At 33.2% G+C, this 18,427-nt stretch overlaps 2 protein-coding genes across 2 annotated transcripts; both read right to left on the bottom strand.

The window, feature by feature from the left end:
• Positions 1-1,984: 1,984 nt before the first annotated feature.
• Positions 1,985-2,906, bottom strand: LOC101998462 (olfactory receptor 2B11-like). Its single transcript, XM_026788840.1, is given in 2 exon segments — positions 1,985-2,849; positions 2,851-2,906. Coding segments are annotated over 2 exon segments (921 nt in total).
• Positions 2,907-10,677: 7,771 nt separating this feature from the next.
• On the bottom strand, positions 10,678-11,616 carry LOC101998181 (olfactory receptor 2B11-like). Its single transcript, XM_013352845.1, is given in 1 exon segment — positions 10,678-11,616. A coding segment is annotated over 1 exon segment (939 nt).
• Between the last annotated feature and the right edge of the window lie 6,811 nt (positions 11,617-18,427).

Below are 18,427 nucleotides of genomic sequence, written 5' to 3'. Positions count from 1 at the left end.
GGGAGATTCTAGCCTACGTCCATCCTGGGTCGGAGCTTCATCGCGTGTGCCTCAGAGAGCAGAGCTCTCGCCTCTGCCCGCAAGAGTAGAGCATCGTGCCTCTCTCTGAGGCGTCTGCCCCTGAGAGGAGAGCTGTCGAGTCTCTGACCTCACTACCTCTTCCTCCCAGCATCTGCTCCTCCCACCTATGTTCTAACCTATCAGGTCAAGCAGCTTCTTTATTTAATCAACCAATGACCTTCCTCCATCAGAGATCTGCCTGCCTCTGCCTCCCGAGTGCTGGGATTAAAGGCGTGCGCCACCATCGCCTGGCTTTTAAGTTTTTCTTGAACTGAAGTTGTTGAAAGTAGTTTTAATTCTGGTTGTGGGGCTGAAGATGAGTTAAGTAGTTAAAGTTTAGTGGGTATACTTAGGAAGTATACACTCCAATATATTGAGCTATAGGCAGGCTTTGCAGTGTGTTCCATATCCCTAGCTTTGGTGAGCTGTCACCCATGCCATGATGGGCATTGGTAATTCAGCTGTCTTTGAGTCATTTCTATTCCTATAAGTTACACATGAATCATATTCCTATAAGCAACCCCAAAAAACCTTTTGGTTCATCAAATTGGTCTTTGGTGTTATCCATGCTTTGGTCTGTTGTGGGTTCCCTATGTGGAGTGAATAGACATGTGTGTTACATATTCCCAGGAATTTTTTGCTACACAGCACAAGTTAACAACTGAAGTTAACTATGACTTTTCCAAATACCAACATGTTAGTTAGGTATAGGTGGTCTAGGTCAAGCATCTCACAGCATCTTGGTCATGATCTGCTAGGGCATTTCTATGCTCCTGAAGCATTCTTTGTACATGATGTTGAGTAATATGCTAACAGAAGAGAGGCAAGGACTTCTTGTGGCCTTAAAGCTATAATTGCTCACTCAACCCAGAGTAAAATGCCTCTCTTATGCCTCTACCTAAATAGTGAAAGTGTTTACAGTTGGTTCGTTTCTCTTCTCCCTATTTGTATAGCCTTGAAATATGTTCACATCTGTGAGAATATATTTGCTGTGTTCATGCCTAGACATTTTCTTTTTGTATTGAAGGAAAAAATATCTTACAATCCTGAGAATGTGTCAAATTTTCCAGTACTTAGAACTGAATTTGATGGAGGTTCAATTCTTTTTACTTCTCTGACCTTTCCCATTATTATACCATTTATAATGGTCAGCTACCAATGAAGCAGTCATGGTTTTACCAGACATCTTTGAGGTATCTTAGACACCCCTGGTTCCTTATATATCTTGTGGTTTTGTAATCATAATATACTACTTTTGCCAAGAATGCACTGGGTATATAGGATGTTCACACACCTGGGCCAACCTCCCTGAGAATGATGAAAATTCCTCAAGTGATATTAATGAGATGTGTACCAATAAATGATTATCATGTTGTTATAAATACATTAACCAGTTTGTAATTTTAGTGTGCATTCTAAACTATTAAATATTTGTTAATTCAGTACAAGCAAGACACAAGAACTATTTTCATACATTTGAAAAGATTCCATGTTAACATTCCCAAACACATTATATTTTAAGATGGCTGTAAGGAATATTGGATATTTCATTAGGAAAACATGTAATATGATATTGGAATTGTCAGTTGATGACTTCTTAGAGGATAAAGCATCGCTTTTCTTAGGGGTCTGGACACTGGTAGGCTGCCCATGACCCAGGAGATAGCTCCACACCCATGCACTAATTGGTCAGCATTAATTGGACTCAGGAGGCTGTTACTACTAAGATGCAAAGTCAGGAAGGAAAGAGGTTGAGAGATCCTGGGGAAATTTGAAGTGAGGTGCTGGGGTATAAATAAGATAAAAATACATTGAATGTATGTACAAGGTTTTCAAAGTATAAATGATAAAATACTATTAAGTTTTGAAAAATTCAGCCAGAAAAACACATTTTAACTGTGAAATAATTTTATTTGTTATACTGTCACTTAGGACATGAAATCCTTCTTGCCAAATTGCCTAATGCACCCTTTACATCCTTATGTAAAGTGTAAATGAATGGGTTGAGTGTAGGAGTCACCACACCATAGAAGAGAGCCATGAACTTAGGTTGGTCCCTTGAGAAAGAGGAGGGAGGCTGAAGGTACATACTTATTCCTGGACCATAAAATAAGATAACTACTATAAGATGAGAAGAACATGTACCAAAGGCCTTTGTCCTTCCCTCAGAAGACTTAATCCTAAGTATAGTACATCCAATACTAATATAGGAAGCAAGTATTAAGCATAAAGGAACAGCTAGTATAAAAATACATGCCACAGAAAGTGCCAATTCATTTGTCTCTTTTTCACCATAAGCAGTCTTTATCAGAACTGGAATCTCACATAATAAGTGATCCAGTGTATTGATGCCACAAAGTGGGAACTGTGACGTAAGTGTGGTTTCTGAGATTGCATAGGCAATTCCACAGAGCCACATGACGTACACTAACAGAGTGCATGCAAGATGGTTCATGATTAGGGAGTAGTGCAGAGGTCTGCAGATAGCCACGTAGTGATCAAAAGACATAATAGCCAGAAGAAGACACTCTGTGTCCCCCATTGCACTAAATAAATAAAGTTGAATTGCACACCTCACATAGCTTATGGTCTTTCTGGAGCTTCCCAGGTGGAACAGCATCTGAGGCACAATACTTGTGGTGTAACACAGGTCCAGAAAGGAGAAATTTTTGAGGAAGAAATACATGGGGCTGTGAAGACGGGGTTCTAAGGTGGACACCAGAATGATGGCAACATTCCCAAACATGGCTAGGGGATATGTTACCAGAAGAATAATGAAGACAGGGATGGTTGGCAAAGCCAAGGAGAATAAACTCTTCAGGGTGAGTTGCATTAATAACTACCATTGTCTTTAATCTGCTTCACCTGTAATAACAAAGCAGTAGAGAGAAGGAGAGGGAGAGAAAAAGAGATAGATGAGAAATGACAAATGATAACACATTATTTTCTATCTTGTACTTTTTCCGGTGATAAAAAAATAAACAAACAAATTGTTATGGCTTTGGTAGAGGTAAAGAAGATAAAGAGTCTTGACCAGGTAATCCATTTCCTTTTAGGTTACTAAATAACAAAATAAGATACTTTAAACCAGATCTATCTCTGGATACTGAATTTCTTCATCTATATAAGGATAAAACACTGAATTCTCATTATGATTAAGCAAAAAGAGAAGTTTGCATCCATTGAAGATTCACAAAAATTGCTTTTCTAACTAGCTGACATCAAAATCAATCAGGCCTTTAAAAAAAAATATTATCACCAGCATGTTACAGAATAGAGGTTTCATGAGTCTGAGGACTGACATGCCTCCTTTTCAAATAAGTGCTGTGGGCATTGTTTAAATAGTCAAATTGGTTATAAATAATAGGATAAAAATAAAACAACATTAAGATGATTTCATCAATTGCAAAATCATCAGAATAATTATTTCTGCCAGGAGCAAGAAGAGAGGTGTTAAACAATATATCTGAGCTACTTAGAACTTGTAAATTCTTTGTAAATGTTTTATGTATTCTATAATACATGAAGAAAGTTTCTGCCATGTAGAAACAGGGCTGCGAGTTCTCCAAGGTGGACAACTGAGAAAACAGGTGATTAGCTTATCCCAGCATATTTCTCTTCTTGTAACTATTAATTGTGGGAGGACTTTTACAATTTTTCCACCTCAAATAACATACATTTCCTTTTTCCAAGAATCTCCGGACAGAATTCTTGTTTTTTAGTGACATTTTTAACTGTTTTGCTTCTCTCTGTCTTATAAAGGTACAGTTTGATATGTGACATTTACACTGAATTTGTGTGTCTGGCTTGATCTGATCTATCAGAGCCTAACGAGGGTCAGTGTTGTGTGGTTTGTTTCACTTGCCCTAAAATATACACAAGTTCTATAATCTTATCCCCACTCCCTTAACTTTACACATTATCTCATAGTATTTCTGTACTTTCATACTTAGATTATATAACCTTTGTATCTTTGGCTTCTGATAAATTTGATTGCTATTTTAATACACAGAAATTTCTTATCTAGAAATTTCTAAATTACCTTAGGGTGGCTCAAACTCTATTAGATATCTCCTTAGTGCACACACAGACACACACACACACACACACACACACACACACACACTATATGTAAATAATCTATATACATATATATTATACATATGCCGAGTAGGGAAAGATCAAAAAAGTAATACTGGTTATTTTATCTAAGACTGAAACACATAGATAAAATATGTTAACAAGTCATGAAAAACTTGGCCACAGATTTTTAAATCATTTATACAAGGAAAATATCTCAAAATAATCTATATTTTGTGTGCTAATATTAATGAAATTATTATATAAAATGTTTATATGTGACATAATTCTGTCATTTAATATTTCATATATAGTAGTTCATGAAATTTAATACTTTTATTGGTGTTTCAAGTAAGAAGTAAATAAAAGAGATATTACTTATGAAAAGATCTACTTGTTCTCAGAGTCAATGAATCAGGATTTCCAAGTTCCAGAGATTTCCTGAAATGAAAGGCTATTAAATGCTAACAATTACTAAGTGCATTAAATGTTCCATTCTTTCCTGAAATGCATGACCCATGAAAATGTGTCTTTTGACTTACCTTGTTTTGATAATCTTCAAAAAGAAGGAAATATAAAGGAATTCAGAGTTCTTTTATTTTCAGGTACAGATTAAGAAACTTTAGTTAACAGAAGAATACAGGGTTTAACAATTTCAGGTAATTGATGGACTAAGTGAGTGATTGATGAACTATGACAAAAAGGAAATGCTGTGTTAGGCAGACAATGGTAGAAAATACGTGGAATGATCCATATGTGATATTTGTATACTGCTTCCAAAACTCCTGGGATGGTTCTTAAGCAGATCATTTATGTAGCTTTATCCTTGTTGAATTAGCAGAAAATGTTCCTAGAGACAGAGTTCTTTGTGGATTTGCTTCTTTTACAGTTAATTATCTCCTTAGCTGGGTGGTAAGCAAGTCTCTTCTATTATTAGATGTGGTATAAAATAAACTCATTAAATTGCCTAATTCACTACATACATTTTATGTTTAAATCATTCTGTAAGAATTTTCCTTTGGTGATTTGCACAAATGTCTCTTCACCCAGATAGGCACTGATGACCAAAGAAAAGATTCCACCAAAGTCTAACTTAGAAGATCAGTGAGTTTATTGCATTTACTTACAAAAGCATGGGTGGTTCAACAGGATTTGTAGCACTAAAAAGACTACCAAGGAATGGATGCTAAGTACATGACTTTTGGGCAGCCCCACAGGTCTGAGAGTCTACTCCAAACAGATAGTCTCCTCTGCAAGTTTCTTCTCAATAGCAATGTTGCTTCTATAACCTTTAGGAGGTACCTTGTGAATTGTGTTAAGTTTATGGACTTTCTGAGATTTTCAAGTTTTTTAATTTCTAAAAGTTAGGAAACCTCCATCTAGGAGGAAATCTTTCATTTTCAAGGGCATTTTTATATACCAGTCATATATTGATAAGGGAATGTATGCAAGTATTTATTTTGTAATTGAAAATTAGTAATTTCTCATAATTGGGGATTGTGGTAGTTTGAATAAAAAATATTCCCATGAATTCATGTGTTTGACATGTACTCATTATGATGGAGTGATAATTATTTGGGATGAGGATAGCTTAAGTAGTCTCAACTACTGTCCAACTTAAAGTAATATTAATACTATTTTTCCTAGGTAATAATAATTTTATAAATTAATGCTATACTGTTGATTCCAATCTTCTCTACTATAGATTATCTGTTCACTTACTATTTCCTTTGTTTTACAGAAACTTTTCACATTGAAAGAATTATGTTTGACTAACTTTATTCTTTTGTTACCTATACATTTGCATTCTTATACAGGCAATTCTTGTCCAAACTAATGTCATACAATGTTCTCCCCATTTTTTTCTGGCAATTTTAGAGTATGGTCTTTTTTTCCCTTCTTATTTCTCTTTATTGTACTTTGGAGATAGTTTTTATAAGTGGAAGGTTTGTGGCACCCTTATTAGACAAGTCTCTCTAGGTCATTTTTCTAATGACACACATTACTTTGGTAAGCACACATTCTGTCACATTTTGGTAATTCTTACAACGTGTTTTACTATTTTATTATATGAAAACAGCCATCTTCAGTGTTACTATCATAACTGTTTTGGGATACTATATATTGCAACCATATAAGAAGGTGTACTTAGCTTTAACAAATTTTCTGTTTCTCACTGTTTCAAAAACAGCCATTTCCTTGTCTGTCTACTTTGTTTTGTTTTATTATTTTCATTGAGCTATTCATTTTTCCTACTGTAGAATATGGGCTTTTTATTTAAATATTTTGATCCCTCTTGAATCTATTTTATTTTGGTGAAATCCTGAGATCTAATCTCAATTCTGTTCTTCAGGCATCCTGTTTACCTAACTCTGTTATTTAAGATAATGTCCATGAAAAATTGGAACTTTGAATTTATCAAAGGTAAGTTTCTGCAATGTATCTTATGTCTGATGGTATTTTCTTCATATATTTTGGTGATTCAGTGCTGGTTTCTTATGTATATATGATTTTTATAATTTGTGCTAATTTATGCATCCATCAATAGACAATGATTTTCTTCATTCCTTCATACAGGTTCTCTTCCATATAACAAATTAACATTCCCTAAAAATATAAATTAGAGACCAGTAATATATTTAAACCAACTATAATACTTCAAAATATCAGTTCGAAATGTTTTACAGATTACATCTACTTAATAATAAAGTTTTATATTGTTTAGTTTTCAGATACTGGGATAAGGACCAAGATCAAGGACAACTAGATGACAAAAAGATTTCCTTGACTTACACATCACAATTATAATTCATTGCTGAAGGAGGACAAAGCAGGAACTCAAACAAAGCAGGAGCCTGGAGGCAAAAACTGAAACAGAGATCAGGGGAAAATGCTGCTTCCCAGGCCTTGACCAGCCTCCTCTGTTATATAAACTAGGATCACTTGCCTAGAGGTGGCACAGCTCTCAATGGTTTGAGATCTCATAATCAACCATTAATGAAGAAAATATCTCAAAGGCTTGCTTACAGGCCAATCTGTAAGTTTTCTCTACTGAAGGTCATCCCTAGATGACTTCAGCTTGTGTCAAGATGACAAAAAACTAACTAGAACAACTATCTAATGTTAGAAACTTGTGCTTACGGGAGGCCTACTTTTTGAACATCAGATTTTCAGTTCTTAAGAAAATATTATAAGTACTGTGTTTGTCTGCGTGTGCATTATGTGTGTGTTATGGGTAGTTGCAGGGCCATGGTGAATGGGGAAGTAGAACAACTATGGAAAGTCATTTCTCTTTTTCATCTTTATGTGTCTTCTAAGGATTGAACTCAGGTCACAGCCTTGATAAGCAAGTTCTTTTGATTACTGAGCAATCTTACAGGCCATGAACATCAGATTCTTATAGGAATAAAATATTCTCAAACCTTCTAAGTATGTTTTATGTGATTGTTTTTATTTTGTTTTTAGACATGAGCTTACTCAAAAGCAGCCTTTGCCCAGGGTAGCCTTGAACTAATATCTAGGGAACTGACCTCAGCAGGTCAGGTACTGTTGAGGAGGTATGGAGTCCATGAACTATTGGACAGACACACAGAGGCACTTGGGAACTTTCTCTGAGGGCCAAAGCTTAATTCTTCATTTTATTTTTCTCTTTCTTCTCTCCGATTGTTCTCCTGCTGTATCTTTCCTGTTGTTTTCCTTCTACATTTTTTCCTTATACATCTTTTATTTTTCTTTTCCATTTTATATCTCCTAAGACAAAAATTTCTACTCAAGAAAGGATTACCTCCCAATAATAAGTTACACATTCTCAAAAAACAAATTAAAATCTTTACACAAGAAGAAATCACAATATGGTAACAAGTTATATGTTTTTTTAGAAGCCCAAAAGTAATTAAACATTTTTTGTATTAATTTTTTTTACCATGTCTTCATCACAAAGCAATGATTCTTTTTTAATTGATTAACAAACCATTAAGTAAACAAGGCATTAAGTTTAAGCAGCTTGTTTAGATTAACAAAGTGTAAGGAAGCAAGTTTTTCTTTTTAGCCATTTATTTTACTGTCAGGCTGCATTTCATGGTTACAAAGAAATAATCATTTCATTATTCATCTCAAATGGTAATCTTATAAAAAATCTTAAAAGAATCACAAATATAAACACACACACATATATAAAACAATCATTTATACTTTAATCTTCAGAGTGCACACTTACTCACCATCAATGTTTTTAGTAAATCACATCAAGAAATTAGGAAGTCAAGAGACTACAAAAATTTAAGCATTGTCTTTGGTCACCAAACCTTCTCTAGCAAAAGAGGAACATCACCTAGTAATAACCAGGTTGCTTTTTTTCTTACTCCTTGACCTCAGTGAGTTCCTCACTCAACTATTGAAAGTGTGTCTTTCTAAACTTTAAATTGTTTCTCAAAATTGATTTCTACATTAAAGCCATTAAGAAAAAAAATCTTAGTTTAAGTTTACTAACAATGTACATCTCTAAATTCTTTCTGTTGTTGGTAGTTGAATTATTGACCTGCTCCAGCAACAATGCTATGAAAAAGTCAATCATTATTATTGTAAGTACCAATAACATTACTAAGTGAGGGGATTACAAACCCCCTTACAGTTTTCATATGACTTATAAATTATGAGAGATGTGGTGACTTTGAGGCCAATAAGCAGAGCTATACTCAATAACAATATGATGTCCTCTGTCTCTCCAAGACACACCCATCATGTTTATGATGACCAGTGAATCATTTTCCATGAGTTTCTAGCATGATCCCTGACAAACACCAACCTTCTTGCCCCAGATTGTTGAGCATTAGGATCGAGATTTGTATCACTACACCTGGAAGTAGTGTTATGTTGCAATAAAGTTTAATTATGTTAACAAAGATTTAACATAAGTTGTATTTTTGAATTTATTCTAATGAGCTCTATATAGTCATGTGGTTTTATAATGGTGGCTATCATCCTTCTGTTTCTAATGCAGGACTTCTTATTGAGAATTTTAGGGATTTGGTGGTGATGAAATCCCTGTTTTTTGTTTTGTTGTCCTTATTTTTGTTTTGTTATGTTTCGTTTTTGCCTGAACAATGTTTTATTTCTCTTTCACTTCTGAAGGATAGATTTCCCTTGTATAACATTTTTAGTGTGTGACATTTTTCCTCTCAGCATTTGATCACCTAATCCTGTCTTCATCTATCTCTACTTCACTGTAAAGTTTATGCTGAGAAAACTGACCTCAGTCTAATGAGGATTCGCTTATGTTACGCATGTACATAAAACGCCTACTCTATGACTCACATGTTTGAATATTTGGGACACAGTTAATGCTAATGTTTTGGGAAGTTGAACTTTTAGAGATTGGAGCCTAGATGGAGAAAGTGGGTCATTGGGAGATGAGCCTTAAGTGTTATAGTGCTCCTCTCTCACTCCCTCCCCTTTCTCCCTCTGTATCTCTTTCTTTCTTTTTCCTGATCATCTCTATGTAACAGTGAGCATATGTTCCCTCAACAATGGCTTATCTAGTAACAAAATTTCAACATCAAATTAATAATTTTATTTCATCAATTGTGAGAAATTTTACTTGAAAATTTTAAGTTTGGGCTATAAATTTGACAAATACATTGTAGAAATTCAAATTTGTAATAGAAAATATCTTGAATATCATTCTCATCTCAAATATGCTTTATCAAAAATATGTTTATTATTTATTTTTGTAATTCACTTGCTTCCACATTAGAAAATATAATTTTTTCATATTGATTCATGATAACTTTCAAAGGCACATCTAAATGTCCCAGTTTATTCTCTGAAGTGTTTCCAGACTGTACTTCATTAGTATATTAATGTCACTTCCTTTTTCCTTATTGATTCAAGATTTATATTACTTATGTTTAAAAGAAGAATTAAAAGTTTACTCATAGTTTTAGTCTCTTTGCACTTTTAATATCTCATGAGAAATTTTTTATTTAAACATCAAACACTTATCCCAACTCACAAGCAAAATTCACAATGCTTTTTGTGAAGGCATGAACATACTCTGAGTTTTGATAAAGTCACGACTAAGAATAGTGTATTTCTCCCTAAGACCATTATGAAACTACATGAATCATAGTCCAGGAGTAAAGAATTGTTTAGGAGGTGACACTGACTGAAAGCCCACTGATGCTATTTTATTCAGCATGATTTTACAATAATTGAATTAGGCATAACAAACTTATAATTTATTAATTGTTCTCATTACTTGACACGGTGAATCAACTGGAAAAGAACTTCTGTTTTCTTTCTGTATTTTCACAAATATGTACCCAAATTGGTACATATTTGAGGATCCAACTTGATTATAAAATGATTATACAACTTGATTATAAAATTTTAACATACAGTGTGATTATGAAAGTGCTAGAAATGAAACAAGTCTGGCAAGGACATGTTTTATGAACTTGGAATATATGAGCATTATTAGAGAAACCAATCTAAAATTACTACAATCTTTAAACTATTTCATTTGATATCAATGAGCTTTCAGTTTGAAGTGAAAATGCTTCTCAACAGCTTTTTTAAGGCTCCCTTTACATCCTTATTCCTTAGGGTATAGATGAAGGGATTCAGTGTAGGAGTTATTACTGCATAAAAGAGAGCCATGAACTTTGGTTGGTCCCTTGTGATGGATGAAGAAGGCTGAAGGTACATGCTAATGGCTGGACCATAAAATAAGGAAACTACAATAAGATGAGAGGAACATGTCCCAAAAGCCTTTCTCCTTCCTTCAGAAGATTTAATTCTGAGTACTGCACATCCAATATTAACATAGGAAGCAAGAATTAAGCACAGAGGAAGAGCCAGTATGAAAATGCATACTACGGAAAGTGCCAGCTCATTAGCCTCCTTTTCACCACAGGCAGTCTTTATGAGAACTGGAATCTCACACAGTAAGTGATCCAGTTTATCAATGCCACACAGTGGCAATTGTAATGTAAGTGTAGCCTCTGAAAAAGCAAAGATCACTCCAGTTAACCACATAATAGATACTAACAATATGCAAACTCGTTGATTCATGATGAGAGTGTAGTGGAGAGGTCTGCAGATAGCCACATAGCGATCAAAGGACATAATAGCCAAAAGCAGACATTCTGTGCCTCCCATTATGTGAAAGACATAAAGCTGAACAACACATCCAATGTAACTAATGGTCTTTCTAGAGCTTCTAAGATTAAACAGCATCTGAGGCACAATGCTTGTGGTGTAGCACATGTCCAGAAAGGAGAGATTTGTGAGGAAGAAATACATGGGGCTGTGAAGACGGGGTTATAAGGTGGATACAAGAATTATGGCAATGTTCCCAATCAAAGCTGTAGGGTATGTTATCAGAAGAATAATGAAGAGAGGGAGTTCCAGCCATGGATGATCAGAAAAGCCCAGTAGAATGAATTCTTCTGGGTAGCTTTCATTGATTATTGCCATTCTCCTTTGACTTCTTTTACCTACAGTTTGAAGTTCCATGTCAATTTAAAACAATAAGCATATAGAATAAAGAACAATTATTGAAAATTGAGAGAAGTGCAAGTCACATATAAAGAAAAATTCAAAAGAATGCAGTTTTTTGTTGTTCTTGGGATCTGGAGAGATGACTTGTTAGCTAGTGTTCTTCTAGAAGGCCCAAGTTGGATTCGCAGTACCTATAATGAGTGACACACAACTACCTGTTTCTCCAGCTCCAAAAAATCCAATGCCCATTTCTCTACTTGTGAGCATATATCTCCCCCACACAAAAACACACATAGGCATAAACAATAAAAAATTTACAAAGAATTAACTCTAGCTTTAATCACACAAACTTTAAAAGCCAAGACAGTATGGATTGACCTAGTTTAATTCCTTAATAAAAATTTTTGCCAAACTAGATTGCTGTGTCCAAAAAAGATATTATTCATAGCTAAAATACAAAAATTAAAAAATTCATGCTGAACACTAAAGGAATGTCTGATCATGAAGCCAGTGCTACAGAATATTCTTTCAAGAATTCTACTCACAGACATCCATCCATCCATATATCCATGCATACATAAACACCGCTGTGAGTATACAGAAAAGCATGAATCTCAGTAGTAAAGTAATAAATTCTGATATAAAGATTACAGTAGAGAGTAAATTGGAAGCATGTGGATCATGGGAGAGGGTAGAAGGGGAGGAGGAAGGGAGGGGAGTGGTAAAAAACATACTGCCCAATATAAACAATAAAACTGATTAGAAAAGAACCCAACCTTACACAAATGAAAATATGGTGGAAAATTGTACATACCTTTCAGAATTAACTAAGAGTTAATAATCTCAATCCTCCAATTAAAAGTCTAGCAGACTGGAGTGAAATACAGGAAACAATTGTTTTCTGCATATAAGAAACACATCTCATTTGCAAAGGGAAACAGAATAAAAGTGAAATTACAAGAAAATACACCCTAAAAGTAAGCAGTATTAGTGATTATAAAAGATAACTCTGTATTAATAAAGGGAACAATCTATGGGAATGGATCATATATACCAAGTGTTGGCATACCCAATTTCATTAAGGAGTACTTAATCAAAATAGATTAGCAGATTCTAACATGATGACAGTAAGTGGCTTCAATAATACATTGTCAATGACAGATTGCCCGTCCAGACAAAACAAAACAAACAAACAAAACACCAGTAAGAACACATCAGAATTGAATCAACCAGGAATTAAAAGAAGTTCATGGAATGGTCTACTGAAACAGTCACAGGATAAGTATTCTTTTCAACAGCCATTGGTGGTTTTGTAAAATAAAACATATTTTAGAACATAAAGCATGTCTTCATGAATGCAAATATTTAACTAATCTCATATCAAATTATAGTGGAATATAATATAGATGAACAGAAATAGAAATTATACCAAAGTATGATGATTAGACAACACATATTTAAATGATGAGTGTTATCATGCATGGGAGAAATTAGAACCTCGAAACCTGTAACCTCAAAAAAATTAATTTTAAGACTAATCACTTTCAGTGTTCTTCAAAGTACTTAACTAAGGAGAAAAGGAGGTGCAGTACAAGAGTCATCATATAAAACTAGCAATACCCTGATACTCAAACCAGTTCATAACAAAGCAAAGTGAAAAATATGAACATCATGATTAAGTAGAATTCACTTTAGGAAACCCAATATGGCTTGACATATAAATAATTAATTATAATATCACATATCAGCAAGAATAAAGGACAGGGCTCAGATAATTATCTCAATAAATGCATAGAAATACTTAAACAAAAACATAATTTCTCTTAGTAATAAAAGTACAAAAGGCACGAAGAATAGAAGCACCTTCCCTTTACTCAATAAAAGCTATAGTGTGGCAAATCTGTAGCCAACATTATACTCAACTGGGAAAATCTGAAAGCATTCTCTATAATATGAGATATAAGATGATATATATAAGTTATAGTATGAGATATATGAGAATATAAGAGAAGATTGACCTCATTTTGAACATTGTGGATGAAATCTTGGCTGGATCAGTAAAGATGAGAAAGTAATAAAAAAGTATATAAATAATAAATAAATATAAATAAAGAAAAAATAATCAAATTATAATTTTTGGATAATAGGATCACATAATTATAAATCCTTAAAGATTCAACCAGAAAACTCATATACAAAAAAAAATTACATTAAAAATACAGACTATGAGCTGAACATAAAAGCATTAGTTTTCTATTTTTCTATTTCTCTCATCCTCTGTGCATAAATGTCCAAATATGTATACATGGACATTGTGTGAGGGTGTATGTACACAGTTGTGTGGGGGTGGAGGACAAGGGTTCATGTAGGAAATCATTCCTGTTTATTCTTTCATCTTTCTTATTGAGAGATGGTCTTTCAACCAAACTTAGAGATAGTTGATATGGCTACTATTCCTTGTTAACTTTTTCTGGTGATCCCATCTCCCAACTAGAATTAGAAATTAAAAACATTAAAGAAACTTCAATCAGCAAAGAAAAACTTTCGAATACAGCAAAAAGGTAAAAGGAATTTTCATACTTGTGGGATCATCAGAATTTATGATATTTAAGTGACTTATCACCAAAACCAGCATACAAATTCAATACATTACCTATTAATTTAAAATGATATTCTTCACAGGAATAGAAATAGCAATCTCCCAATTTATGTGAAAAACTAAATAATCTGAGTATCCAAAGCATTTCTAAATAAAAAGAACAATAATAAAGATGCCACAGAACTGCTGTAAACTACAGAGTCAAAATTTATGACAAAGCTCACATGATACTTGCTTAAAGGCAAAATATAAACCAATAAAAGAGAATAGAAAATTTATAAACATTTTTAATCATGATCAGAGAAGAATAAAATTATATCCTTAAAAATATGTCAATCTAGAAATATTTGTATTAATGAAATAAGCCAGTACCACAGAGACAAATGCCATAAGAGTTTCTTAATATGTAAATATAGTGAAAGAACATATGACAGTAAAGGGAGAACTAGTCTTACAGGAGGGAGAAGAAAGAGGAAGGAGTAATAGAGAGGATGAATATAACCAAACTAGACTATATGGGATATCATAATGAAATGTCTAATTTACAAGTTATTATACTCTAATAAATAGGAGTTTGTATAGTTCCTACTGACTAATTAATTATACTTCAAATGTATCTTTAACTGTAGTTAACTGGCATCATAAGAATCATCAGGAACACAATTAAACACCAAGGACATTTGAAACCCAATATATTTTTTCTATGAACTGTTGAAACTAGAAATTGATATTCTCAATATCTTATGATGTCATTTAAGATATTAATTATTTAATCAAATCATTCTTCAAACACCTGTACTCCACAAAATTGGAAAACTTAAAAAAAGGACATTTTTTTCTGGATAAATATCACTAACCAAAATTAAATCAAGACCAGATACGCAAAATAAATAGACCTATAACTGTACAATAAAGAAATTCTGGAGGCATCACAGTCCCTGACTTCAAACTCCACTACAGAGCTACAGATGTAATGAAAACATCCTGGTATTGGCATAAAAGCAGTCAAGAGAATCAAATTAAAACTCCAGATACCTATCCACACACCTATACACACCTTTGCTGGTGGGAGTGCAAACTTGTACAGTTATTTTGGAATTCAGTATGGGAATTCCTTAGAAAATTAGGAAACAGCCTATATCAAGACCCAGCAATACCACTTTTGGGTATATATCCAAAGGATGCTCAATCATAACACCAGGACATGTGCTCAACTATGTTCACAGCAGCATCATTTGTCATAGCTAGAACTTGGAAACAACCTAAATGTCCCTTGACTGAAGAATGGATTAATAAGTTGTGGTACATTTACACAATGGAGTGTTACACAATGGAAAAAATGGCATCTTGAAATTTGCAGACAAATGGATGGATCTAGAAAACATATTGAGTGAGGTAACCCACACCCAGAAAGACAAATATAATACATACTCACTCATAAATGGCTTTTAGACATAAAGCTAGGAAAAAAATCAGCCTACAATTCACAATCCCAGAGAGCCTAGACAACAAAGAGAACCATAAGAGAGTCCTACATGGATCTAATCTACATGGGAAATAGAAAAAGACAAGATGTTCTGAGTAAATTCAGAGCATAGGGATCATGGGAGAAGTTAAAAGGGAAGGGGGAAGGAAGGAGAGTAGAGAAAAATATATAGTTTAATAAAAACAATAAAGAAAAGACAATTATTTTAATATTTAAGCCTCTAATTATTAGCAGACTATAATAATGAGTGGTCAACTATTTAAATATGGGATGAAAATTTTCATTTGGAGATGGATGCAAAATGAGTTAATGAGAGCAAAAATTTTGTAGTCTTCAGCAAACAAAGCCAATAGTAATTAGCTGGAATTACTGTCTCTTCTTTTTTTCATATTCCTGGCATGCTAATAGATAAATAAAGGAAGATTCCATATTTTAGCTATCAACAGCTTTATGCTGGCAAAGTACTTTTGATAGTTTCATGAAAAGGAGAAAAGTTAAAAATGTCTTTTGTCACCTTAAGAATGTGATCTGGTAACATAAATCTAACAAATAATTAGTAAATTAATGTTTTAGCAATTTTAGTAGGTTAATTATTAAATTATTTTGTCATTTCAATAACATCTGAATTCTTCACTTGAATATTCCCACCTTATGGAAGATTTAGAAGATTATGAAATGTTCTTCACACCAGGAACAATATACATCATACAAGATTTTCATTTTTTAATCTGTGTCTCAACACACTTAGCCACTAGATTTTGATATTGATAATGTTATTTATAGATAAAAATCTAAGAAAATTATCTGGAACTGTAAAATAACAGTATCAGTAGCATAGGAGTGTTTCATGAATCAGGTTGACAACTGTATACCTCATTTAGTTGACATCATTCATGGTTCTCTCTTAACAAAACTTGAATATAGGAAAAAATCTTGACCAATTGCTTTTCTGATTGAAGATGAGATATGAAATAAATCACATTGGGTTTGGGAGATAGCTTAGTCAGTGCTTGTCATGCAAGCATGATGAGGACTCAAGTTCAATTTTCAGAACCCATGTTAAAAATACTGAGTGTTGTGGTAATCTTAGTACTGGGGTGATAGAAAAAGACAGACTCCCTGGGACTCTCTGACTAAACAGAATAGTCTAATTGGTGAGATACAGGTCAGCCAGAGACCCTATCTTGAAAAGCAAGGTCAATGGCTTCTACAGAACAACACTAGAAATTGGCATCTGTCTTCCCTATGTATATACTCATACATACATGCATGTGCACACACGCACATCCCTATCTATATCCCATGAAAGAATTTTACATTGTTTAAAACAAAATTCTAAACACTGCAGCTTTCACATATCAATTGCAATATAAGAAGTGTATTGTCTATTCATGTAGCATTTTTATATTAACATTTTAGTTTTTCAACCAATGACTATTCTTCAAACTTTTCTAAGGTAATTTAACACTAAAATGCACCTAGAATTAATATATCTAATGGAATATAAGTGTGTGGGATCTCTCTACTATACTGTATTTATTTTGTAATATACAACTATTCATATTTTTCTTTAGCAAGTTTAGTTTTGGCTTGACTAATGAATGAATGATCCATATTCACTTAATTTATCTTGATATTTGCTTATATATTTTCTCATAAAATTTAGTCACTTTAATGATTTCTAGACTTCATTTATCTTGGGATCTTTGAAAAACTGCTCATCTGTTCATTCTAATGTCCCTCAATCATACTTCATTTTCATTACATGCTATTTAATTTAATTTAATTTAACTCATGAGACTTATTAAGTATAGATATAGGTAAAGAGCAAAATGCATAATTCATTTTTTGTCTGAAAAACCCTATAAATAAAACATGAAGAATCGATCAAAGAAATTTGCACTACTAATTCAAAACTGATTTCTCTGATACAGTCACACAAACACAGACTTTATACTTTATTCAAACATTCAGTATTTGTAAAAAATACGATTTGCTTAAGTTTATAAAATTTTAAGATTAAGAAACTAAGAAAAAATAAAACAGGAAACTGGTTGTTTCTAAAACTACTAAACAAAGTATTTCTAATTTTTGAAAAGGTTCCCTTAGATGAAATATTGCCCATCACTCATGTATATATTAGACATGAGTAGCCACAGATGTTTATACCTTCCCTGAGATCTCATGACTTTTAAAACAGAATTTTATTTCACTTATCTTATTTTTAAATTTTTCAATGAAGGGGAATTGCAAAAAAAGATTCTTTTAAATCTTTCATATTATAGAAAACAGAGACACTGTTGTCCACAGGTACATACTCAATCATACATTTCAAAACTCACTTTTACTGTTGATACAAGTGCCATAGAACCTACACCAAGCAGCTGATAGTAGAAGTATCAACCATAGTCTGTGAGGCATTGTTTGCAGCAAGGCCACTCATTTATCCATCCCCCAGGTGTGTTAGCACAGAGAATTCCTTGGAAGAGTACTCTCAGTGGAAATGTTTCTTGTGCACAATTAACAGATACTAAACAGAAGTTGGGATAGTTCTTCTGTTTTTAGACATGTTCTAAAACTCATTCAAATTCAAGGACCACTGTATATAAATGTTAAAGAGGATGCAATTAAAAGAAGTAAAATAAATAAGTAATATATAAATTAATGAGACATTGGATTATATAAGAATTTATTAAGTGCCT

The sequence above is a fragment of the Microtus ochrogaster genome, chromosome 2, assembly GCF_000317375.1.
Source record: "Microtus ochrogaster isolate Prairie Vole_2 chromosome 2, MicOch1.0, whole genome shotgun sequence".
In the NCBI taxonomy this organism is placed as follows: domain Eukaryota; kingdom Metazoa; phylum Chordata; class Mammalia; order Rodentia; family Cricetidae; genus Microtus; species Microtus ochrogaster.
Note: the sequence above shows the minus strand (reverse complement) of the source record. Positions and strands in the feature narration are given on the sequence as shown.